The sequence below is a fragment of the Neoarius graeffei genome, chromosome 25 (genome assembly GCF_027579695.1).
Source record: "Neoarius graeffei isolate fNeoGra1 chromosome 25, fNeoGra1.pri, whole genome shotgun sequence".
In the NCBI taxonomy this organism is placed as follows: Eukaryota; Metazoa; Chordata; class Actinopteri; order Siluriformes; family Ariidae; genus Neoarius; species Neoarius graeffei.
The window spans coordinates 50,099,692-50,127,653 of record NC_083593.1 but is presented as its reverse complement, the minus strand read 5'-3'; the positions used below and the strand labels follow the sequence as shown (position 1 = coordinate 50,127,653).

General features: G+C 40.7%; 1 protein-coding gene across 2 annotated transcripts in view; it reads right to left on the bottom strand.

Annotated features, from left to right (window-relative positions):
* Positions 1-26,728, bottom strand: part of pstpip2 (proline-serine-threonine phosphatase interacting protein 2) — a 75,703-nt gene extending 48,975 nt beyond the window's left edge. The window contains exons 1-3 of one of the 2 annotated variants that reach the window (XM_060909031.1): positions 26,622-26,728; positions 10,716-10,816; positions 4,229-4,303 (exon numbers count right to left, since the gene is read on the bottom strand). In XM_060909031.1, coding sequence (XP_060765014.1) covers positions 4,229-4,303; positions 10,716-10,816; positions 26,622-26,654 — 209 coding nt within the window. In that variant the 5' untranslated portion in view covers positions 26,655-26,728. The remainder of the gene's footprint in view (positions 1-4,228; positions 4,304-10,715; positions 10,817-26,621) is intronic. The other variant, XM_060909032.1, reaches the window with a different exon arrangement.
* Between the last annotated feature and the right edge of the window lie 1,234 nt (positions 26,729-27,962).

Sequence of the window (27,962 nt, the reverse complement as noted above, 5' to 3'; positions counted from 1 at the left end):
TTGGATATTGATACGCCGACCTCCTGGAGAGTGTTGTTCACTTGGTTGGCTGTTGTGAAGGGGTTTCTCTTCACCATGGAAATTATTCTGCGATCATCCACCACTGTTGTCTTCTGTGGGCGTCCAGGTCTTTTTGCATTGATGAGTTCACCAGTGCTTTCTTTCTTTCTCAGGATGTACCAAACTGTAGATTTTGCCACTCCTAATATTGTAGCAATTTCTCGGATGAGTTTTTTCTGTTTTCGCAGCTTAAGGATGGCTTGTTTCACCTGCATGGAGAGCTCCTTTGACCGCATGTTTTCTTCACAGCAAAATCTTCCAAATGCAAGCACCACACCTCAAATCAACTCCAGGCCTTTTATCTGCTTAATTGAGAATGACATAACGATCCAATTTTAATGTGGATACCCTCAAATGAAAGCTGAAAGTCTGGACTTTATGTCCATGTCCATTATATAACTATAACTTGAATATGTTTCAGTAAATAGGTTAAAAAAACAAAATTTGTGTCAGTGTCCAAATATATATGGGCCTAACTGTACGAAGGAAAGGAAACGCAGGACCAAACTAATAAATATCGGCGCTCAGCGAGCACCTCGGTGTGATCAGCTGTTCGTTTAGCAACAGAATGATGGAACCGTCAGGTCAGTGCACGGTCAAAGGTAAACCTGCACATGCACAACACACGACTTCCTCTGTTACCATTCAGAGGAAATTGGGTTCATGGGAAATAGCTACTTGTTACAACATAAAACAAGCTTCAACAAAAACAACTTATAACCACCAGCACATAAACACCATAATATCCACGTTATAGAAACTAAACATGAACCGTGTTTCATCATTCAAAGTGACCTTATACAGCCAACCAATCTTATACTTAGGGCAAAGAGAAACAGCTCAAAGAAAGTGAAATTTGAAAGTGAAAAAATTAAATTCGAGCCTTGGGGGATCAGAGTCCGAAAACCCACCACTATCTTAATCCCACGAGTATGTATTCCATTTAAACCATCTCACCACATATAGAGCTTAATAATTAAGTTACTCTTTCCATTTCAGAAATCTCTTTCATAATTCACAACCAATTATCCACTGTGGGCGGAGCCACTTGGAACCATTTACATGTAATTGCTTTTTTGCTGTCGCGGAAACTATTCTCAGGAGATGTCCTTCATCGTTTCCTTTTATTTCCTCCTCCAGAAGATCACCTCAATCAGACTCCAGGCATAATAAATACTTTTTAAATCATTACTTAACGCTGTTTAGCTGTGTCACAAATCCTCACATGGAACTGAAATCTATCTGAATTGTTGTGACACCATATACTTGATCCAAATCAACATCACTAAGTGACAACTCAGTGGCGGACAATTCACAAAAAAAAGTCATTAATTTTTTTTTTAAACTTTTATGTTACACAGCATAGCGAATTCAAAACTTCCACACACTCCTGTTAAAATATTCTTTTGTGATGTAAAAAAAAAACCCCAAAAAACCCCAAGATAAATCATGTGCGATTTATTTCCCCCACTTTTAACTGTTCTATGGGTGCAAACAAAATTCAAAGAGAAATTGTTTAGAAGGAAAAAAGAAAAAGAGGAAGATATACAGTACTGTGCAAAAGTATTAGAAGCCCTATTTTTTTTTCATACAAACTTTGTTATAGAGTTCTATTTTATGACTTCTGCATTATCGAGTCGAAACATTACTAAAATATTTTAGAGTCCAAACGTTCGTTCGTTTTCCAGCACAAAATTAAATGTTACAGGAAAAAAAAAAAAGTTTGTATCTGAGCAGCATATTCCATAAGAGAGCACTTTTCAGATTAAAAATAAATAAATAATTTAAAAAACAAAACAAAACATAATGAAGGCTGCTGGGTTTTGGGGCAAAATTAAAAAGCGAGTGTGACAGTCAAAGTGTCCAGAAGAACCCTGGCTGGTTCTGTAAGATGCTCAGTAAAACCTACAGCTCATTTTCTTATAAAACTGCACTCACTGGACCTGAGACTACGATTTAATTTTATTTTTTTAAAGCAAAGGGTCATCTCACACCAAATACTGACTTTGTTTCATTTATTATGGCTTACTGATTACTGTTATAGTATTTTTTTAATGCTGAAACACTTAATTTCATTATTTTTTAAGCCATTTTTGGTCTCCAGTATTTCTTTACATGTGCCTAAGACTTTTTGTCAGGGACTGGTAGGAGACAGATGTAAGTGCAGAATAGGTATTTATTATAAGAGATTACAGACGAACAAATCCAAATCAGCAGGCAATATCATAAACGAGGAATGAGCACAGGGTCGGGCGAGGCACAAACAGACCATCAGAGGCAAAGACAAAAATGGAAACAAGGAACAGGAATCAAAATTCAGAAAACCAGGAAACTCAACCACAGAAACAAGGCTCAGTAAAGTGTCACAATGAACGCAATACTTCGCACTGAGCATGCGTTTAAACAGTCTTTACTGTATATAGGTGCACAGATTGCACCTTACTCATGAGTAGGTGTGTGTCGTTAACAGCGCACGTGCGAGAGTCCAAAGCGCGCAGGTCTGACACTTTTGTACAGTACTGTAGATTGTATACACAGTGCCCTCCATAATTATTGGCACCCCTTGTAAAGATTAGTAAAAAGGGGTTAAAAAAAATCCACCTTCTGGTGAAGTCGCTCCATCTCACACTGAAAAAAAATATTATATATGAGGAAAATCCAAACTTTTATTTCAAAACAACCCGTGCACATATTCCTTAAATATGTCCACTTTTCAAATTATTAATTTGCACCTGCACTGCTGGCGCAAATTGTAACTTTCATTCAGGATCTTTCTACTCTCTTCTTCTTCTCCTAATGTGTTTTAGGATGCTATTTCTCCTTCAGTTTTCAACCAATCATCACCATATTTCACATGAAGACTACCTCTGGGATGAATTACATTGCTATGACTTTTGGTGCTGATCTGGATCACTGAACAGGAATGATCCATGAAAAACGGGCCTTTTTTCAATCACTTAGAACTCTGTCAATTTCCCTTTTTTTTACAATCAGTTCTTTTTATTTTATTCAGCAAAACGACCTTCACCTTGACCTTCAATTAGCAAAGGACAGCTAGCGCAAAGTACTCTGACTTTAGTCACAGTCTCTAGCTAGTAATTTAGCTTCTTTTTATTTTTTATTATATTTATGTCAGGCAGCACGGTGGTGTAGTGGTTAGCGCTGTCGCCTCACAGCAAGAAGGTCCAGGTTTGAGCCCCGGGGCCGGCGAGGGCCTTTCTGTGCGGAGTTTGCATGTTCTCCCCGTGTTCGCGTGGGTTTCCTCCGGGTTCTCCGGTTTCCCCCACAGTCCAAAGACATGCAGGTTAGGTTAACTGGTGACTCTAAATTGACCGTAGGTGTGAATGTGAGTGTGAATGGTTGTCTGTGTCTACGTGTCAGCCCTGTGATGACCTGGTGACTTGTCCAGGGTGTACCCTGCCTTTCGCCCGTAGTCAGCTGGGATAGGCTCCAGCTTGCCTGCGACCCTGTAGAACAGGATAAAGCAGCTAGAGATAATGAGATGAGATGAGATGAGATGTTCAAGCACCAACCACCAAAGCAAATTCCTTGTACGTGAAGAACATACTTGGCAATAAACTTGATTCTGATTCTACTTCTGAAATAAACGTATTCAGAAAAAAAACCAAATCCCTCATCAAGAAAATTATTTTCAAGAAAAATATTTCTAACCTTGCAAAAAAACCCAAAAAAACCTGCATTAAAGGTGGAAAAAAAACTTGACATGATTTATGTTGGTTTCATTTTTTACATCACAAAACCCTGTAATTTTAATGAGTGTGAAGATCTTTTATATCCACTGTATCTTTGATAAAAATAACACTGATTAAATTGCCGATACCTTTGAGAAATACTTAAGGTGTTTAAAAATGATTGTGTTGTTCCATAGTGCTTCAAATAGTGTTTATGTATTTAGAGTCATTATAATCGTCTGTACAGTCGATGCTTATCATTTTAATCTTCGTCCAGGGAACCAAGAGACTGTAATGCTTCCGTGAACATATAACATCTCATTCTTTTATTAATAAAACATGTACTAGCTCACAAACTGCTGTAAGACGAATAAAACATGCTGCTCTGGTAAAATAATCACTGCTTCCCATCCTCCAATAACAGCACGACCCGTCGTGTTGGAGTCCTAACACTGTTAGTGCTGCGTGTCTCTTACTTCATTTCGTTATGGCCGCACACCTTCTTGGACAAACCCAGCAGCTCCTTCGCATACTTCTCCTCAATTGAAGCTCTAAAAGGACACCAAACACAGGAGGTTAAAATGCTGTCAGCGGTTAAAGTTACCATGTTAAATTCTTTTAAGTCAGCTGATCAGATCTTCGAACGTTCAGGATTTCAAATAAGAAGTTGTTTTTCAAAATTTGGCTGGGACTTTACATTTTAGGTTTAGTTTACACCACGACATGGGTTAGTTCTGCATTTTTGGACATACAGATATAAAATAACACTGCAGCTCTCTCAGCTACTTTCACTTTCTTCCCAGCAGTGGTCACTTGGGATATCTAGACCATGTGACTGAGTCGAAAATAAATCCAGGATTATGTAAGTCTAAGCAATATCGAGCATTTGTTTGGTTTTACATGGTTTAAAAATGACAGGCAAGAGGAAATGAGTCCACGGCTGATGAACACGATGGAGATACCAGTGATGGAGAAGTGAACTATCTGCTTATGTTGCAACACAATTCGAATCAATTCCACAGAGGAGTTTAGTTTAGTTTAGTTTCGTCTGCCATGTTTATTATCTGTGCTCTGGTTGGGTGAAAATTATAGGATATATATAGTGCTACTTTAAAGCTGTACTGCCTTTCAGATTTTTCAAATGCGGGTCATAAAAAGAATTTTCCCTGATGCCCAATTATTTTTGTTTAGTGGACTGAAAGCTACTGAATTTGAATCACAAACTTCCAATTTTATTAAATTTTAAAATGGAACAATTAATGAATTTATCTCCACGTGGCCCTAAATTCTCCGCTATTTTTTCCTGCTTCACCATGACCCAATACAAGATACATCCCAATACATCATGCATGACGTGGTGGGCTTTCCCCGTTGACGCAATGCATTGTGGGATACAAATTTGAAACAGGAGAGAAAAATGGAGGACGTGAGTGTGTGAATGAAACGTGAAAGACCGACTACAGTAACAGAAAGAAAGCGAGAGGAAAAGACGTTATGTTATAAACGAAGGAAAGGAAACACGGGACCAAACTAATAAATATTGGCGGTCAGCGAGCACCTCGGCGTGATCAGCTGTTCGTTTAGCGACAGAATGATGGAACGGTCGGTGCACGGTCAAAGGTAAACCTGCGCATGCGCAACACACACACGGACTTCCTCTGTCTGCTTGACTGCGCGAAGCGAGCAATTTCATGCACATTATTTGCTTTAATCCCCTCAAATTAAATAACTTCCCAGCCACAGAATGGCCTGATATTTTGTGAGATATTACAGAAATACCAGGTTTGGTCTAGCTTCTAGCACCTTTAATGCTCTGAATAATATATGGAAGAATAGAGGGATCACATTGAGCACCAGAATTACAATCTACGGGTGCCGAGTAATCACGACACTGCTCTATGGCTGTGCAACATGGGCTCTTAAACAACAACAACAACAACAACAACAACTACAACGTTTGGATGCATTCCATCACAAGGGCTTACGAAGGATTTTGAATGTCCGATTTTACGACCACGTTTCAAACCACGAGATAAGGAGAAGAACTGGGTGCTCCACGCTAGCAACCATCATCAGTCATCGACGTCTCCTCTACTTCGGCCATGTGACTAGAATGCCAAGTGAAAGGCTCCCGTTACGTCTCCTCTACTGGTTGCTCACTCATGGGTCTCGACGCGTTGGGCGTCCCAGACTATCCCTGTTGAAGATCTTAGAACAAGACCTCCGGCTCCTCTTGGGTGACAATTGCAACATCTCGAATGGTGCGAGACTAGCATTAGATCGCAACAGGTGGCATCGCTTCTTGTTAACCGCACTGAACGAATGCAAAAAACGTGAGCAGGCAGAGCCGTCACCTGACGACGACTGAAGACCTGGACAGTGTACAAGGTAAGGATTACAGAAATAAACATATAACACGGTGACCAAATTTCAGAGGGAACTAAATTTCACCGATTTTATGAGATCGAAAGGCCGTCTAGCTTTAAGCGTGTCCATACTGGACACACACTGCCTTCTGAATGGGACAGAGTTCATCTCAGGGGCACAAACACTCTAAAATACCTTGTAGGTAGGGGAAGTGATGACATCATTTTATTCCTCAGAATAATAAAATTAAGTTTAATTTATATAGCACCTTTCTTATGCTCTAAATTTTGCTGAATACTTAATCAGAAACAGTGAGAGTGAGAGAACATCCCTAACTGATCTGACAGGTTAAATCATTGAATTTCATTTGTTTCAAAGAAAATAATGTCAAATTGAATCGAATGTGTGACGAATTTTGAAATGAAAAATATAACAATGAGGACCCTGTATTGTTGCACACCGTAAGGGTAGTATCTCACTGGGCTGCGACAGCCTGCAACTAGTTGGAGACACAACAATTGCAATAAAATATGCAAGTTAGCGACAATTTTCACTTGGAATCGCACTGAATTGATATTCGCATACAGTGGTGCTTGAAAGTTTGTGGACCCTTTAGAATTTTCTATATTTCTGCATAAATATGACCTAAAACAACATCAGATTTTCAGCACAAGTCTGAAAAGTAGATAAAGAGAACCCAGTTAAACAAATGAGACAAAAATATTATACTTGGTCATTTATTTATTGAGGAAAATGACCCAATATTACATATCTGTGAGTGGCAAAAGTATGTGAACCTTTGCTTTCAGTATCTGGTGTGACCCCCTTGTGCAGCAATAATTGCAACTAAACGTTTGCGGTAACTGTTGATCAGTCCTGCACACCGGCTTGGAGGAATTTTAGCCCGTTCCTCCGTACAGAACAGCTTCAACTCTGGGATGTTGGTGGGTTTCGTCACATGAACTGCTCGCTTCAGGTCCTTCCACAACATTTGGATTGGATTAAGGTCAGGACTTTGACTTGGCCATTCCAAAACATTAACTTTATTCTTCTTTAACCATTCTTTGGTAGAACGACTTGTGTGCTTAGGGTCGTTGTCTTGCTGCATGACCCACCTTCTCTTGAGATTCAGTTCATGGACAGATGTCCTGACATTTTCCTTTAGAATTCACTGGTATAATTCAGAATTCATTGTTCCATCAATGATGGCAAGCCGTCCTGGCCCAGATGCAGCAAAACAGGCCCAAACCATGATACTACCACCACCATGTTTCACAGATGGGATAAGGTTCTTATGCTGGAATGCAGTGTTTTCCTTTCTGCAAACATAACGCTTCTCATTTAAACCAAAATTCTATTTTGGTCTCATCCATCCACAGAGCATTTTTCCTATAGCCTTCTGGCTTGTCCACATGATCTTTAGCAAACTGCAGACAAGCAGCAATGTTCTTTTTGGAGAGCAGTGGCTTTCTCCTTGCAACTCTGCCATGCAGACCACTGTTGTTCAGTGTTCTCCTGATGGTGGACTCATGAACATTAACATTAGCCAATGTGAGAGAGGCCTTCAGTTGCTTAGAAGTTACCCTGGGGTCCTTTGTGACCTCGCCGACTATTACACGCCTTACTCTTGGAGTGATCTTTGTTGGTCGACCACTCCTGGGGAGGGTAACAATGGTCTTGAATTTCCTCCATTTGTACACAATCTGTCTGACTGTGGGTTGGTGGAGTCCAAACTCTTTACAGATGGTTTTGTAACCTTTTCCAGCCTGATGAGCATCAACAACGCTTTTTCTGAGGTCCTCAGAAACCTCCTTTGTTCGTGCCATGATACACTTCCACAAACATGTGTTGCGAAGATCAGACTTTGATCGATCCCTGTTCTTTAAATAAAACAGGGTGCCCAATCACACCTGATTGCCATCCCAATTGATTGAAAACACCTGACTCTAATTTCATCTTCAAATTAACTGCTAATCCGAGAGGTTCACATACTTTTGCCACTCAGAGATATGTAATATTGGATTATTTTCCTCAGTAGATAAATGACCAAGTATAATATTTTTGTCTCATTTGTTTAACTGGGTTCTCTTTATCTACTTTTAGGACTTGTGTGGAAATCTGATGATGTTTTAAGTCATATTTATTCAGAAATATAGAAAATTCTAAAGGGTTCACAAACTTTCAAGCACCACTGTATTTTATCGCAATTGTCGCGTCTCCAACTAGTCGCAGGCTGTCGCAGCCCAGTGAGATACTACCCATACACTCGCACTTCCTGTCTCACGGAAACTGACTTGAGAAGGGTTCACGACGGCTTTGCGACACCAGCGACGCATTTGCGGCTATTTTGAGAGAAATTTTGTCGCACGAATGTTTTGAACATGTTCAAAATTTCAGTGACGAAGGAGCGACACTTTGCGACTCATGCGAGGAAACTGAGAAGCCCCGCGAATGTTTCAAGACACTTTTGAAACTCTCTCGCGAATGACGTTCGCAAGCTGTCGCAGCCCAGTGAGATACTGGCTTATGACCCGTTTGCAAGAAGAATGGGACGAAATAACACCTGAAACACTTCATCACTTGGTGTCGTCAGTCCATAAACATCTTTTAAGTGTTGTGAGAAGGAATGGCAACATTATAAAGTGTTAAATACTTTACTGTCGCAACTTTTTTCTGAAATATATGTTGCAAGAATCAAAATGTGTTCATTTTGAAAAAAACAATCAAACTCATGAAGTAAAAGATCAACCAATGTGCTGTTGTATTGTTTTGAGTGAAATACAGGTCAAACATTATTTACAAACCATCATTTTAATTTCAATTCCAACATACCGTCCCAACTTTTTCTGATTTGGGTTTGCATAATTTACAGTTCATCTGATAAACATGTCTGTGCGTGACATCCATTACAGTTTGGTTTGCAGAAGTAGTTAATGGCAGCCGTGTCTGTGATTAAAAAAAAAGGACAAAAATATTTTTGAACTGTTTGCCTGGCTGAAATGTGAAACAGGATGTCCTGAGCTCAAACTGAACGAGCGATTCAGTAAAGAACAGAAGATGGCATGACCATGAGACCACAGAACATCCAACTGGTATTTATAGCAGCATAGTAACGCATTAAATCTTTGATACTCCAACAACAAACTAAGCCTCATCTATAACAGTGGTGGTGAGCTATAGAAAGTAAGAGATGAATGAGATAATGGAAGATTTTAGTTCATTTTATTCAATGTCCTGTGTACATGACGTTAAATAATGGCCTTTTACACCCTAAGTAGTTCACTCAATGTCTGATAGAGAGTCATTTACAGTTCCTTTCTCCATACTCTATACAACTACACTACACCACACTGGATATAAAACGAGACCGTCAGTGACGGCGTCGCTCACGCCGGCCCCGTCTAGTCCAGAAGGAACGATCTAAAGTGGGCCACCTTGCGCAATAAATGTTGCAAGCTACACTACCGTTCAAAAGTTTGGGGTCACTTTGAAATGTCCTTATTTTTGAAAGAAAAGCACTGTTCTTTTCAATGACGATCACTTTAAACTAATCAGAAATACATTGCTAATGTGGTAAATGACTATTCTAGCTGCAAATGTCTGGTTTTTGGTGCAATATCTCCATAGGTGTATAGAGGCCCATTTCCAGCAACTCTCACTCCAGTGTTCTAATGGTACAATGTGTTTGCTCATTGCCTCAGAAGGCTAATGGATGATTAGAAAACCCTTGTACAATCATGTTAGCACAGCTGAAAACAGTTGAGCTCTTTAGAGAAGCTATAAAACTGACCTTCCTTTGAGCAGATTGAGTTTCTGGAGCATCACATTTGTGGGGTCGATTAAATGCTCAAAATGGCCAGAAAAACGTCTTGACTATATTTTCGATTCATTTTACAACTTATGGTGGTAAATAAAAGTGTGACTTTTCATGGAAAACACAAAATTGTCTGGGTGACCCTAAACTTTTGAATGGTAGTGTATGTACAAGCGATATCCATCCTAGGAATACCGACCTGTTTGCCAGAAAGAATCCAAAATGGCGAGGAATTGACCGAGAAGGAGCGAATTTTGTTGAACTGCTCACTCATTAAGGCGTAATTAGTCCATAACTTCACTAATAATTGTAATTAAGCAAATCTGGGTAGAAGTTCTATGCACCCTAGATACCCCTACCTTCATGCCAAAAAGGATCAAAATTGGTGAAGAATTGAGGCAGAAGAAGCGATTTGTGTGGAAACTGCTCACTGGGGTTTGATTAATTACTCCATATCTTCAGTATTAATTGCAATTATGCAAATTTGGGTAGAAGCTACAGTATATGCACCCCAGGCAGACCGACCTTCCTACCAAAAAGAATAAAAATCAGCAAAGAATTGAGAAAGAAGAAGCGATTTTTGTGAAATGTGGACGACGCCCGTCGGACAACACATGATGGCATAAAATCATCTGTCGGCCGGATGAGCTAATAATAAACGACTGAACTTTGACCCTGTCATGTACTGTGTGTCATGTTGAAAATGTTTATAATTCTTCTTGCGCCATAGAAGCACACTATATAGCGTACTGAATGTCTACATGTCCATTTTTATTCCTCACCTGGCTTTCATGAAGTCTTCGATCTCTTTGCACGTCCTCTTGCCATCATTGAGGTGCTGGAGGATGGCGTCGTAGCCCGCTGTGCTGGTCAGCTCACTGTTCTGTCCATGTTATCAAAAACAGAAATAAAAACAAAAGATGGTACCACTTTCCCTTACAGTACGCACGCTTAATTGAATCATGTGGCAACAGTTCAATGCATAAAAATCATGCACATCCACGCAGTTTCACTTCAAGTTTTGGTGATCCTGTGCCCAACGCAGCTCCAGATTCCTGTTCTTGACGGACTGGAGGTCGAACCTGATGTAGTCGTGCGCAATTGTAGCTCATCCACCTCAAGGTTTGACATGCTGTGCGTTCCGAGATGCTTTTCTGCTCACCTCGGGTGTAAAGAGTACTTATTTGTAAAGCGTGTTTGCCTTGAAACCAGTCAGGCCTGGAAATTCCTTTGTCCTTTCTCATCAACAAGATGTTTCCTCCTGCAGAACTGCACAGCAAAACCCCTAGTGTTGAATTAACACCCAGAGTGTTGATTTAACACCCTACTGTGTTTATATGTGTTCAGTTGGACACAAATGAACTCTGAAAGTGTTAATTCAACACTGGGAAATTTGCTGTGTGCTGCTCACTGGATGTTTTTTGTTTTGCGCACCATCATGTGTCAATCATTTTGCGTCTCTGAAAAACCTCTTGCTCTCTTGTATATGTGTAACCGGGCTCCTTTTGATAGCAGAGGTGTATAGCTGCTGACTGGACTACCCTGTTGGTTTTTTTAAATTTAAGTTTAAATAAAGGTTTCTATCTATCCAGCTCTCCATCTCTCTGCTTTTATGTCTTCCGCTGCTGCCACATCATTGTCTGATTCAATAATTGCATGAATGAGCAGGACTAAAAATGATGATCACCTTTTTTTTGCCCAATACTGAAAACATTTATTAGGATTATTCATCTAATTTCATTTTACTTCACTTTATAATTTTAAATAAAACATTTCATTATGTGGGCGGCACGGTGGTGTAGTGGTTAGCACTGTCGCCTCATAGCAAGAAGGTCCGGGTTCGAGCCCTGTGGCCGGCGAGGGCCTTTCTGTGCGGAGTTTGCATGTTCTCCCCGTGTCCGCGTGGGTTTCCTCCGGGTGCTCCGGTTTCCCCCACAGTCCAAAGACATGCAGGTTAGGTTAACTGGTGACTCTAAATTGAGCGTAGGTGTGAATGTGAGTGTGAATGGTTGTCTGTGTCTATGTGTCGGCCCTGTGATGACCTGGCGACTTGTCCAGGGTGTACCCCGCCTTTCGCCCGTAGTCAGCTGGGATAGGCTCCAGCTCGCCTGTGACCCTGTAGAACAGGATAAAGCGGCTAGAGATAATGAGATGAGATGAGATGAGACACTGCAGACTCCTTCCACAAATGTGAAATAAACATCTCCTTACAGAAAACACCACTATATTCTTTGTTAAATAAAAGTGTTTAAAAATCTGTGTGTTATTAGAATATTAAAAGTAGACGGCCTTTCGATTTCATAAAATCAGTGAAATTTAGTTCCCTATGAAATTTGGTCATTGTGACATTTATTTCTGTAATATCTAAAAAAAATATATCAGGCCATTCTGTGGCAAGGAAGTTATTTAATTTGAGGGGATTCCTGGGGAAATAATGTGCATGAAATCGCTCGCTTCCCGCTGTCAAGCAGACAGAGGAAGTCCGTGTGTGTGTTGCGCATGCGCAGGTTTACCTTTGAGCGTGCACTGACAGTTCCATCATTCTGTCGCTAAACGAACAGCTGATCACACCGAGGTGCTCGCTGACCGCCCATATTTATTAGTTTGGTCCTGCGTTTCCTTTCCTTCGTATATAACATAACGTCTTTTCTTCTCGCTTCCTTTCCGTTACTGTAGTCGGTCTTTTACGTTTCATTCGCACACTCACGTCCTCCATTTTTCTCTCCTGTTTCAAATTTGTATCCCACAATGCCTTGCATGAACAGGGAAAGCCCACCACGTCATGCATGACGTAGTATCTTGTATTGCGTCACATTGAAGCAGGAAAAAATAGCGGAGAATTCAGGGCCATGTGGCCCTAAATTCATTAATTGTTCTTTTTTTTTTAACTAATAAAATTAGAAGTCTGTGAGGTGAATTCAGTAGCTTTCAGTCCACTAAATAAAAATAATTGGGTGTCGAGAAAATTCTTTTTATGACCTACACTTGAAAAATCTGAAAGGCAGTCTAGCTTTAATATGAACTTGTGATTTGTCTTACAGTCAGAATTACTCTTAGAGCTGCCGTTATAGAAAATGAATCAAAATAAACCAATATTAACGGAGCCAATGAATCAAAATAAAATTATTTCCCCTCAAACATGTAGCTTTTCATTTCATTTAACAACACGTCGATACGGCACATTACAGTCAGTGGTTAGAGAACGCTAGTGTGCACACTGCCTCTATAATTATCTGATGCAATTTTTGCATGTCACCTCTATACACACCAGCTGAATGGAAAGAAATGTAAATACAGTTGCAGATGTATCACATTAAGCTGGCTAAAGGTTCACCATCTCATGCAGAACATCTCAAGGCTTCGTATATTAAGCTACTAAAAAAAAAAAAAAAAAACCCAACATACAGTGGGGAAAACAAGTATTTGATCCCTTGCTGATTTTGTTGGTTTGGCCACTAATAAAGACTCGATCAGTCTGTAATATTAATGGTAGGTGTAGTCTAACATGCTGAGACAGAATATCACAAAGAAAATCAAGAAATCGACTTTAAAGAATTTGTATTAATTTATTTGCATTTTATTGAGGAAAATAAGTATTTGAACCCTCTTGCCAAAAGGACTTAGTACTTTGTGGCAAACCCCTTATTAGCAAGCACAGAGGTCAGACGTTTTTTGTAGTTGATGACCAGGTTTCTGCACATATTAGGAGGAATTTTGGTCCACTCTTCTTTGCAAATGACCTCTAAATCATCAAGATTCCGTGGCTGTCGCTTGGCAACTCTGAGCTTCAGCTCTCTCCATAGATTTTCTATAGGATTCAGGTCCGGAGACTGGCTGGGCCACTCCATGACCTTGATATGTTTCTTCTTCAGCCATTCCTTGGTTGCCTTGGCTGTATGCTTTGGGTCATTATCCTGCTGGAAGACCCATCCACGACCCATTTTAAGCTTCCTGGCAGAGGGAAGGAGGTTTTCACTTAGGATTTTACGGTACATGGCTCCGTCCATCCTCCCATTGATATGGTGAAGTAGCCCTGTGCCCTGTGCAGAAAAACACCCCCAAAGCATAATGTTACCACCTCCATGCTTGACAGTGGGGATGGTGTTCTTGGGGTCATAAGCAGCATGTCTCTCCCTCCAGACACGACGGGTTGAATTGATGCCAAAGAGCTCAATTTTGGTCTCATCTGACCATAACACCTTCTCCCAGTCACTCTCCAAGTCATTCAGATGTTCACTGGCAAAGTTCAGGCGGGCCTGCACATGTGCTTTCTTAAGCAGGGGTACTTTGCAAGCACTGCAAGATGTTAGACCATTGCGGTGTAAAGTGTTACCAACTGTTTGCTTGGTGACTGTGATCCCAGCTGCTTTAAGATCATCCACTAACTCTGCCCGTGTTGTATTAGGTCTATTTCTCACCGTTCTCATGATCCTGGAAACCCCATGAGGTGAGATCTTGTTTGGAGCCCCAGACCTAGGTCGATTGATGATCATGTTGTGAGTCTTGTACTTGCGCACAATTGCACCAACAGTTGTCACCTTAACGCCCAGCTTCTTGCTAATGGTTTTGTAGCCCATACCGGTCTTGTGCAGGTCTACAATCTTCTCCCTTAAATCCACAGAAAGCTCTTTAGTCTTTCCCATGTTGGAGAGTTTGGAGTCTGACAAACTGATTGATTCTGTGGCCAGGTGGCTTTTATACAAGTCATTAGTGATATCAGGTGTCTTCAATTTAGGTGACAAGGTAATTTGGAGAGTCTAACATGTCTGTATTAACAAGAACTCTTGATGGTTACTAGGGGATCAAATACTTCTTGTTCTCAATAAAATACAAATAAATTAATATAGGAGCAATTCCAGCGTTATGGACGTGACACTTGAACTCAAAATGGCAACAAATGACCCAGTGCATGTTTTATTGTCTCCCAGTATTTAAACAGGTGTTGCATATTTTAAGGCTGTACCATACTGGAGAAGTGATAGAACAAGAACAATTCCCATAGTACATCTAGGGCATGCCAGAAAATGCCAATAAAAGATGCGTTATGGATGTGACAGAAAAAGTATCACTTTTCTTGAGTGACTGTACATTTTTATCAAACTCTGTGAAATTGTAAACCTAATGTCGAAATGGAGATATCCATTTGATAGAGGGGTCCAAGGTGAATATTACAAAATCTTGGTTTAAAATATTTTGTATTTCATGCAGAGTTTCGGAAGGAAAAGTCAGCGTTATGGATGTGACGAAATTCCGTTATGGATGTGACGCGTCTGAAATAGACATGGCATATGTTTAGAAAATCAGCAATTTAACCACCATAACCCTTTGAAAAACTCTCTAAATATCAGCTAAAACTATCAAAGTTCTTAAATAATATTTAGGATGGCTATTGTTTTGCTGTTTTGTGGATTTTAGCATACATTTCTGTGGCTTGTGGCAATAATATAGAATTGTACATGATCAAAGTTGATTTTAGCTTGGGGTTTACATTATAAGAAAGAAAGACTGACATATTAAGGTGAAGGGAACGATTCTTGTGACAAATTGGTTCAACTTGTTCACATCTGTAAAATACAGGCCTAAGTGATATCTCTGGGAGTGGTTTTGATGTATTACATGTTGCTTTATTTTTGCATGGTGAGGTTGACATTTACATGGAATTGCCCATAGATATTTAAAAGTTATTTTCTGGATTTTCTTTTTGATATTCTGTCTCCACATGTTAGAATACACCTACCATTAAAATTACAGACTGATCAAGTCTTTCTTAGTGGGTAAACCAACAAAATCAGCAAGGGATCAAATACTTGTTTTCCCCACTGTATAATGTGTGAGTCATGTGTTGGGGCTCATTGCTTCTACTCATCTCTGGAAATGTACTGAAGCGATGAAAAGTGGTCTTGCAAAAGATTTTCCATCAGGTATTGTTTTAATGATGATGACGACGACGAAGGTACACTCTTAGAAAGTAAAGTACATTATTGTACCTTGTAAGGCTTGTCACTGACGTAGTACCCTCTAAGGTACTTAGTTGTACCATTTATATACTGATTAAGAACATGTATGGACCTTTTTGGCCCTAAAAAGGTACACATAGTTATCTTGAGGTCCAATAACACTGCAAAAAATAAAAATCTTAGGAAGTTTATTTGTCTATTTTCAAGTCAAAACATCGAGCCACCCTTATTATAAGACATAATTGCCCAACAAGCAAAACCTCATTTAGCTAGAAAGGCTAGTTTTTAGACAGTCCATCTTGAAAATCTTGTATAGACAAAATGTCTTGAAAAAGTCTTATTTGGAGCACCTTTGAAAATAAAACAAGTTTTTTTTAAAACAAGTAAGTACATTTTGGACATTTGTCAAATGCGGTTCATCTTGATTCAAGAAAACAAAGTATGCTTGTTTTGGGAATAAATGAACTTTACTGAAATCTTTGAATCTTTCATTACAATTCAACTCCACCTTACAGATCCTAAGTTTACTGCGACTGTTTTCTCAGTCATTCAGAGTGAGCTCCTTCTAGATGCTGTACGGTACATACTCTAGACCAGACAAGTGCCTTCAAAAAGGCTATGAGTGAGTGGAGGGCGTCTTTTTGGAATGCTGTGAGTTAAGTTCAGTGGGGTTTTTTTTTTGTGCCTGATCTTGTAAACCCCTCGTACACATGAATAGTCAGTGCCCCCAAAATGCACTGTTGCTTTGGCATTGTGTAAGCACTGTAAGTCTTGATGTATGGATGTGAGACCTGGAAAATAACTAAGAGTGACGAACACGTTCTTGACGTGTTTCAAAACAAGTGCCTCCGGAGGATTTATAGCATACGATGGCAAGATCATATCACAACCAAAGAGTTACTAACAAGGGCAGAAATGTTACCAGTGAGCCAGGAAGTAAAGAGAAGAAGATGGAAATTGATTGGTCACATCCTAAGACAGCACACAATGAGCGATGCAAGAACGGTGCTAAGTTGGAGACCAGAAGGGAAAAGGAGAAGAGGAAGACCAAAAACAACGTCGAGAAGGACGGTGGAGAAAGAGATGAAAGAAGGAGGATGGGGTACGTGGGACGAGGTGCGATGCGTTGCGATTGACAGAGGGAGATGGAAAGCTTCAGTGGAGGCCCTATGTGTCACATGGCATGTGGAGGATAGGTGAGGTGAGGTGAAGCACTGTAAGTCAAAATGCGTAGACTTTTTTTTTTTTTGTGCCTGATCTTGTAAACCCCTCGTACACTGCACTGTTGCTTTGGCGTTGTGTAAGCACTGTAAGTCAAAATGCCTAGACTTTTTTTTTTTGGTGCCTGAGGTCCTGGGGAAGTGGAATCTTAAGAGATGTTTTAATGTTTGAATGTTGAAATGGGAAAAAAAAAAAAAACTTGTTGCAATGCTACACGTGTCGTCAACTTGATTCAAGATAGTCTCTGGTCTCATATCTAGAGTATTTTACTAATTACAGGTCACACAAGGAGAATCTTTTAAGCTAGCAATGCTTAGTTGTAGAATTTAACAATTCTAATATTAGTATATTTATCTTAAATTCAGTTTTTACTGCTAAGACTTTGTCATGAATTTAATTGAAATACGCTTAAAATGAAAAATAAAAATGACTTGAATGGCTAAATGTAAGAAGTACGATCTTGTTAGAAAAACTATTTTGATTATTTTGAGTTAATCAGATCTCGCATAATAAGTTCCCCAATCTTATTTTGGAATTATTTCATCTAAAAACAGGTTAGAGTTTTCATCTTACTTGAAGAAATCTTACTAGTTCCATTGGCAGATTTTTTTTCACCTGATTCAAGCAAATATGCTTCGTTTTAATCTTTTATTTCTTATTTTTGAAAGGCCATTTTTTGCAGTGAATGAGCCCTAGTGGGTACAAGTGTAGATTGTACCATGAGGTATAGAAATGGACTCCTACTGTACTCCTATTTCTGACAGTATAGAGAACGCTGTCGAACACCTGGCTTCTAAATCAGTTGGCTGGAGATGTGGTGAGTGTGAAGACCTTGATATGATCAACATTTTCATCAGGGAGCCTGTAGAAGAAGGCGGGGTCATCCGAGAAGAGCCCACCCCGTGCTGATAATTTTCATATGATAAAAGAGCTCAATCAGAAGACCTGCGAGTAGACCTAAATACTCCCATGCATACCGTAACAGTGCCACTGTTTTTTTTTCCCCCTTCAAATTTGTCACACCATCTGTATGTCTCATCTCATCTCTCATTATCTGTAGCCGCTTTATCCTTCTACAGGGTCGCAGGCGAGCTGGAGCCTATCCCAGCTGACTACGGGCGAAAGGCGGGGTACACCCTGGACAAGTTGCCAGGTCATCACAGGGCTGACACATAGACACAGACAACCATTCACACCTGAAGAATTCTATGGACACTATATATCCAAGAGTTTGTGCACACCTGACCATTATAACGTGGTTCTTTGCCAAACTGAACAAAGTTAGAAGCATATAGTTGTATCAAATATCTTTGTATGCTGTACAATTTGAATTTCCCTTCACTGGAACTAAGAGACTTAAACATGTTCCAGAATGACAATGCACAAAGCGAGCTCCATGAAGACATGGTTTGCCAAGTTTGACGAAGGTCAAAAAACTCGGGTGTCCTGCACAGGGCCATTAGACACAGACAACCATTCACACTCACGGTCAATTTAGAGTCACCAGTTAACCTAACCTGCATGTCTTTGGACTGTGGGGGAAACCGGAGCACCCGGAGGAAACCCACGCGGACACGGGGAGAACATGCAAACTCCGCACAGAAGGGCCCTCGCCGGCCCCGGGGCTCGAACCCAGGACCTTCTTGCTGTGAGGCGACAGCGCTAACCACTACACCACCATGCCACCCCCATCTGTATGTGTATACAGTATTTTATAAACTACTTGCATTGCATTGCATTGACTGTTCATACAGTGCTGTGCAAAAGTCTTAGGCACGTGTAAAGAAATGCTGGAGACCAAAAATGGCTTAAAAATAATGAAATGAAATATTTCAACATGAAAAAAATACTATAAACAGTAAGCAGTAAGCCATAATAAATGAAACAAAGTCAATATTTGGTGTGAGACGACCCAAAAATCATCGTCTCATGTACAGTTTGATAGGAAATTGAGCTGTAGGTTTTACTGAGCGTCTTCCAGAGCCAGCCACAGTTCTTCTGGACACTTTGACCGTCACACTCGCTTCTTCATTTTGCACCAAAACCCAGCAGCCTTCATTATGTTTTCTTTTTTAATCTGAAAAGTGCTCTCTTATGGAATACGCTGCTCAGATACAAACTTTTTTTTTCTGTAACATTTAATTTTGTGCTGGAAAATGAACGAACGTTTGGAACTCTAAAATGTTTTTGTAATGTTGTGACTCGATAATGTAGAAGTCATCAAATAGAAGTCTGTAACAAAGTTTGTATTAAAAAAACAAAAACAAAACACACACACACACACACACACACACAAAATAAAATAAAAACCAGGGTGCCTGAGACTGTTGCACAGTACTGTATATTCACTTTATGATCATTAAAAGCTCCACACAGTCAAACGTATCAACGAAAAACAAGAGTCATCAGGAGATGACGTACCGTATCTCCCCCCCTACGAACCCCCACTCCAAATTTTCCTAAGTTGAACTGGTTGGCATGGAAATACGGGAAAAAAAAAAAAAATCACAGAAATCCCAAAATGTCAGAAAGGCACAACTCCTCTAGTCACTTTACATAACTGTGTGGTTTCATGAAAAAAAAAAAATCCTAATAGTTTTTAAGTTCATTTCATCTCATTATCTCTAGCCGCTTTATCCTTCTACAGGGTCGCAGGCAAGCTGGAGCCTATCCCAGCTGACTACGGGCAAAAGGCGGGGTACACCCTGGACAAGTCGCCAGGTCATCACAGGGCTGACACATAGACACAGACAACCATTCACACTCACATTCACACCTACGGTCAATTTAGAGTCACCAGTTAACCTAACCTGCATGTCTTTGGACTGTGGGGGAAACCGGAGCACCCGGAGGAAACCCACGCGGACACGGGGAGAACATGCAAACTCCACACAGAAAGGCCCTCGCCGGCCACGGGGCTCGAACCCGGACCTTCTTGCTGTGAGGCGACAGCGCTAACCACTACACCACCGTGCCGCCCAGTTTTTAAGTTATGCTCTGGAAACTATAATGTTTACAGATGGACGGACAGAGCAATAGCTATACCCCCCCCCACATTATATACCTGAGGGATAAAAAGGAGTCCTGAGACAAAAACACATGAATACAAACACTAAAAATAGCCTCAATGAAGCTGTAGCACATACCGGCCACTGTTGTTGTTGTCGCTGTTGTGTGCGAGTTTGAAATCCAATCGAAGAGTAGCATTTAATGTGATGTGTCACCCAAAAAAATTTCAGACACCCATAAAATTGTAAATATGACGACCATCTTGACAATTTTTATGCACACCCACCTGGGGAACATTGTGCGTGAGTTGATCGAAAGCTGATCGATCCTGTAGGAGGAGTGGCGATTTTTCTAAATTGTGGATGGACGATGATGACGTACGGACGACGCGTGATCGCATGAGCTCGTCTGGTCTGGCCTGCAGCTGGATGAGCTAAACTAAATTATCTCAAACCAATAGCCTTTTAGTTCCAAAAGGAAATAACTGACTTCAATTTAAAGAATAAACCGAGTAGAAAATAAAGACATACCCGAAAAGTTTGGACACACCAACTTGATCTAAAACACGCCATTAACGAACAGATATTGAATTATTCAGTGACGAAGAAAGGTGTCAAACAGTAGCCCTTATTAAACTTCGTGCAATCTTCACAAAGCTTTTCTTAAACTTCTCCATAATATAAATAATCAAAGCTCTGCACTGCTTCCCCGAAATAAAAAATGAAACATTTGAAGGAACCCAAGTTTATAACAGCGTTGTCGAATTCTCAAATCCGATTGGTCAGAAGGTGTTGATTAGTTTTCTTTCACAGCAGCTGGTTATTTATGAAAGAAACATATAGAACTGCAGATGTGGTCTGAGGAGATGTGTGTTTATTTAACATTTATGGAAAGAGCCTCCAGAGTTTTGCGGTTTCATTGAAGCGTGACAAGCTGAAATTAATAATCATAACTTTTGAAAAACCTTCAAGAGAGGAAAAAAAAAGGGATGTTAGCGACGGAAGGACTGTCTATAGCTGCGATAACACAAGTTAGAAGAGGAAGTAAGTTGTTGCATGAACACTACAATATATCGCAGCACCCTAATTACTTTGCTAAAAGAGCACGGTCCATTGTGTTTTATTTCTAATTAGCTGTTTCACAGTCAGGGTCGACTTTTCAAGTCCACACTAATCCAAAAATCAAACCTTGGGTTTTTGTGTTTCTCTGCTGCCAAAAATGACCTTCTGAGATGAAAATTAACTGCAGAATTTCAGAGCTGGTCAGATACAGGGCATGTTACTTGTGGTAAGAAGTCGGCATATATATAGTGCTGAGCGTAAATGAGTGCACCCCCTTTGAAAAGTAACATTTTAAACAATATCTCAATGAACACAAACAATTTCCAAAATGTTGACAAGACAAAGTTTAATATAACATCTGTTTAACTTATAACGTGAAAGTAAGGTTAATAATATAACTTAGATTACACATTTTTCAGTTTTACTCAAATTAGGGTGGTGCAAAAATGAGTACACCCCACAACAAAAACTACTCCATCTAGTACTTTGTATGACGACCATGATTTTTAATGACAGTACCAAGTCTTCTAGGCATGGAATGAAAAAGTTGGCGACATTTTGCAACATTAATCTTTTTCCATTCTTCAACAACGACCTCTTTTAGTGACTGGATGCTGGATGGAGAGTGATGCTCAACTTGTCTCTTCAGAATTCCCCATAGGTGTTCGATTGGGTTCAGATCAGGAGACATACTTGGCCACTGAATCACGTTCACCCTGTTCTTCTTCAGAAATCCAACAGTGGCCTTAGATGTGTGTTTAGTCATGTTGGAAAAGTGCACGACGACCAAGGGCACGGAGTGATGGTAGCATCTTCTCTTTCAGTATAGAGCAATACGTCTGTGAATTCATGATGCCATCAGTGAAATGCAGCTCCCCGACACCAGCAGCACTCATGCAGCCTCACATAAGGACACTGCCACCACCATGTTTCACTGTAGGCACCAGGCATTTTTCTTTGTATTCCTCACCTTTGCGACGTCATACAGTTTTAAAGCCATCAGTTCCAAAAACATTTATCTTGGTCTCATCACTCCAGAGTATAGAGTCCCAGTAGTCTTCATCTTTGTCAGCATGGGCCCTGGCAAACTCTAGACGGGCTTTTTTGTGCCTGGGCTTTAGGAGAGGCTTCTTTCGTGGACAGCATCCATGCATGCCATTCCTCTGCAGTGTACGCCGTATTGTGTCACGGGAAATAGTCACCCCAGTTTGGCTTTCTACTTCTTTAGATAACTGCAGTGAACTTGCATGCCGATTTTCTTCAACCCTTCTCATCAGAAGACGCTCCTGTCGAGGTGTTAACTTCCGTGGACGACCTGGACGTCTCTGTGAGATGGTTGCAGTTCCATCTTTCTTAAATTTTTGTACCACTGTTTCAACAGTATTCTGACTGATAAGTAAAGCTTTGCTGATCTTCTTGTAGCCTTCACCTTTGTGGCGTAAAGAAATTATTTTCTTTGGGGAATTCTGAAGAGACAAGTTGAGCATCACTCTCCGTCCAGCATCCAGTCACTAAAAGAGGTCATTGTTGAAGAATGGAAAAAGATTGATGTTGCAAAATGTCGCCAACTTGTTCATTCCATGCCCAGAAGACTTGGTGCTGTCATTAAAAATCATGGAGGCCATACAAAGTACTAGATGTGCGGTAGTAGTTTTTGCTGTGGGGTGTACTCATTTTTGCACCACCCTAATTTGAGTAAAACTGAAAAATGTGTAATCTAAGTTTATATTATTAACCTTACTTTCCCGTTATAAGTTAAACAGATGTTATATTAAACTTTGTCTTGTCAACATTTTGGAAATTGTTTGTGTTCATTGAGACATTGTTTAAAATGTTACTTTTCAAAGGGGGTGTACTCATTTACGCTCAGCAATATATATAAATAAAAAACTGACCACCTTTCTTATAGTCTACAAGAATAAGGGATACAACGTGGAAAACAGTTGAAATGCACAGTATATGACGTATGTTAAGTACAAATTTTGAAATCCTGTGCAGCGATGTGTGTACACGGTGGTAACTGTAATAACAACTAAAGTGCTAACAATCCTTATGGTTTTCCAGAGAGGCCACTTTTTGACTTTCACATTTCAACCACATGTGAAGCTCCGCTGCAAATGTGCCCTGCATCTGTTTCAAGCCCTGTTTTGTAATGTGCAACAGCAGAGTATTCTGGTTCAAAGAGACAAATTTTCTTCAAAAAGTAATTTACAACCTCATCACACGGTGAGTGATTTCAGGAGAAGACATTTCTGACGCTTAGTTTACAAAATAATGGAACTTCAACTTAAATATCTTTCTATTGATTTTGAATGAAAGTACTATGTACAGCTCAAAGTAAAACCTGGTTAGTGCTAAAAAAAAATGTTATTCTGAATTTAACCAGTAAAATCTAAGTGTAATAATCAAAGTAGAATTAAATGAAATGACCACAAGGTCAAAACTGAGCCACATTTGACTCTTAAACATATTTATAAGATTCGTCAGGAGTGGCTGTCTATCGCTAGCGATGATGGCTGCTTCATTAGGATGTGCAGAAACGCAGATGGGCCACAAGGCCCACACCAGAGCGACAGAGTCACCCGCAGTGGCGGCATGAACGGCCTGACCGAGCCAGCACGGAATGTCTGGCCTCGTGAGCTCTCGCATACTATTCTCCTCTCCTAATGAAGCACCTTGCACAGTAAGGTAAGACAAATGATGTTGTGCCCCCATCGTGTTGTTTCTCTGGACCTCCACACCTGATGCCAAGTGGTGCACAAAAGTGCCATAGACCTGACAGGTATGGAAGTTGCCCCCCAGTGACAACTGACTTGCCAAGTGATGCCATCCGTTGGCCATTTGAGTGGCTCTTCTGCATACTATCTGGTGGTGTGCCATTGACCCTGTTGGGTTCATCTGCCACACTGCACCGAAAAGCGCCCTGCTGCCAGCGCCTTATTGGTGATGTACTATTTAACCCATAGCTGGAACCCAGGCAGGTGTTACCACTCCGGGTCAGAGCAGACCTAGGAGCAATGGTGATTAAGGAGTAACTCCACTTTCTCCAATACTCAAGTCCTCCTGGACCCGAGACTCACCACCGGTTGCAGTTTAAAGTCATATCCAGGACTAATATATTTATAAAAGAATGTATAAGAGACATTAGTGCTGTAGGTAGGGCTGTAGGTGTGTCCCTGGAAAACAAGGTAGAAGAAACTCCAGCGTATATACTGGGCCTAGTTGGTGTTATTCAAAAAGACAACCATGATTGTGAAACAGCCCTGACATAAAAACTACTTAGAAATAAATGTATACTTGGGCATTCATTTCACCAGTTACATTTGAATTAGAAACTAATTTCAACCACAAGTCTATATCAAAATGGCATGTTAAAGATAAGACATTGGGGTTTTAACTTGTAGTGTTCTTCTTCTTCTTCCTCCTCGTCCAACGCTATTGCCAGGTCAGGGTCCATGTGGACCCTACTGATCCACGTCATACTAATTAGAGCAGAGTTATACGCTGGATGCCCTTCCTGCCACAACCCGCCCATTTCTGGGCTTGGGAAACAACCATTCACACACACTTTCACACCTATGGGCAATTTAGAGCCACCAATTAGCCTAACTCATGTCTTTGGACTGTAGAGGAGACCCATGCAGACACGGGGAGAACATGCAAACTCCACATAGAAAGGCCCCCCATCTGCCACCGGGCTCAAACCCGGGTTTGAGCCCGGGAGGGTTAATTTCCCTGAGGGAACCCTCCCAAAAGGATCAAACCAGAATGGCCTCCATGATTTTTAATGACAGCACCAAGTCTTCTAGGCTGGACCCAGAACCTTCTTGCTGTGAGGCAACAGTGTTAACCACTACACCACCATGCCATCCCCTGTAGTGTACAGAATATGACGCATCTATACTACTGAACACATTGCAGTTACTAACCCTTAGTTCCAATATTGCGCCGAGGCATCCCCCCCCTCCCAACTTCCCCTAATGACTCATTAGTATTAATGACCGGTGTTACTTCAGTTCAACATCAAGAACAATGGAGTAAGTTAGCTTCATAACTAACTCGGTTGGAGAGATTCTATCAGCTGGGGTTTAAATCCCAAATTCATTGTGGAAAATGGTTCATTCAGGAACATCAAGTCGATCCTGATCTCAGGTTAGCGTCAGGTTACTGGTTTCTCTCCAGTTTCCACCCAGCTCGCAAAAATAAACTGACCCTCAGTGTGAATCAGCATGTGAACGTGTTCATTGTTGGCCTCCAAATGGACTGAAACCTCCAAATAACCAGGATTACAAAAGTGCTTACTAAAGAAAAATGACTGGCTCAATGAAATATTTCATACCTAAAACCACAAAGCATTTTCTCGACGTACTTTGTTCACCTTTGTTTTTTAAAGGAAGAGGGAGCGGCGTCAGACCAAAGCAGCAGCTTATCAACAGGACACATCTATAAAATTGTTAACTCACTCTGTCATCTCCCAAACTTGACTCAAACTGATAAAGTACCAGGATGTCATGAAAGTTAAAATGACTTTTACCCAAGGGGAAGTGAAGACGGGAAGTCAGAGCATCAAAACACTTCAAGAACTAATGTTTGACCCTGTGCTTTGAATCATATGGTCCTGAATCTAATCCATGTGAAAAGACAGGATTAAAATAAGCTCAATTACACCGAATATCCATGACAGTGTGAACAGTACGGTACAGTCCTGAAGTAAAGACTACGTGGCTTATGCAGGGAGACAATTTATAACATTAAGTGCTTAAAAAAAGACAAATATTCCTTTGTGGAAGTCTGAATATTTGACTTCTACCTCTAGCCTGTCTTTCCGACTATCATTATCTCGGGAAGTGCAGTATCTGGCAAGTCCAGTCAGTCATTTCTCCACCCAGACATAATCACAGCCTCGAGCCACAAACCAGCATTAAGTACAGTATGTGACAAAATGAGAGGTTTGAAGGTATGAAAAAGACTTTCTTAAAAAAGATGAAAAGTCTAGATTGGATATTATGTACAGTGTGCATGGATTAGGATTGGGATTAGGATTAAGATTAACAACAACAATAATAATAATAATAATAATAACAATACTGATTTATTTATATAACAGATTAGGTTTAAATACACAAGATGTATGTTTGAGTAAAGATGAATGAGTTTTTAGATTCATAAGGTCTATTTATAATATTAAAGCTGCATAAAGAATACGTGGCAACATTTCCTGTTAAGGAAAAGTATTTAAGCTTGTTTGGAAATTCCAGTTCTGACACATGAAATATGGGTTTAATACAAATTGAGGAAGTTGGCACAAGAAATAAGGGAATAATAAATAAATATAGGGTCCTATAGAGAAAAAGTGTTGATCAGATTGCACACTACTGTCATAAGATACTGTAAATATTTTTAATAATCCGGATTAAATCCCCAGTCAGGCAGTTCTTACCCAGAAGTTGTCCTTAAAGTGCAGCTCCCTCATGGTGACACTGTGGACGGAGTGAACTGAGTCTCTGATCACTTTCACACTGTTACTAAGCAGCACAGTGCAGAGGAAGCGCAGGACGCGTCTCAAACCAACATCTCACTTCCGGGGTGCACTAACTTTCTGTCAGCTGCGCATGCGCACATGCACACAGCCTGGCATTTCTTCGACTTGACACTTTAACACCCTCCAGTTTGTAACGTGCCTCATTTTATTCCAGTACACCAGAGTTTATGATGTTTCTAGTCATCTCATCTCATTATCTCTCGCCGCTTTATCCTGTTCTACAGGGTCGCAGGCAAGCTGGAGCCTATCCCAGCTGACGAAAGGCGGGGTACACCCTGGCAGGAGCGGTTCTAGCCATTTTGGGGCCCTAGGCGAAATACAGACATGGGGACCTCAAAAGTCAGTCTTGAAACACACATACAGAATAATGGTCATCCCTACTTGGCACATGCCATATCTCATCTCATCTCATCTGATTATCTGTAGCCGCTTTATCCTGTTCTACAGGGTCGCAGGCAAGCTGGAGCCTATCCCAACTGACTATGGGCGAAAGGCGGGGTACACCCTGGACAAGTCGCCAGGTCATCACAGGGCTGACACACAGACACAGACAACCATTCACACTCACATTCACACCTACGCTCAATTTAGAGTCACCAGTTAACCTAACCTGCATGTCTTTGGACTGTGGGGGAAACCGGAGCACCCGGAGGAAACCCACGCGGACACGGGGAGAACATGCAAACTCCGCACAGAAAGGCCCTCGCCGGCCACGGGGCTCGAACCCGGACCTTCTTGCTGTGAGGCGACAGCGCTAACCACTACACCACCGTGCCGCCCGTCGCTGAATTCTCTGCAGAATAAAGTAGCGGAAACACGCTGAAAAATTCACGAGGAGTCATCAGATTATGTCATTTGTCGAATTGTGGGTTCGTCGTGATCAGATCAGGTTTTCAAATCAGCGTAGGTCAAGAAGGAAGGAATTCTGAGGATATTTTAATATATTCAGGAAGCGTATAGAAGAGAACAGGGTTTTATCAGAAGAGAAAATCGATCAAGGATGCAGACAACAAGCAGCGATAGGAGTAGATATGAGAGGTGTGTAGTAGCGAAGGAAGTGGTGACAGATGATGATAATTCGCTTTTGTTATTTGTAAACAGAGACAAAGAGAGAGTTTAGAATGAAGAAGGGCAGGGTTGAAACAAACAATGGTGATTAGTCATTGGGAACAATGGTGACTGGTGATTGATTGCTGGGAATAATGAGGATTCGTCATTGGGAATAATGAGGACCAGTGG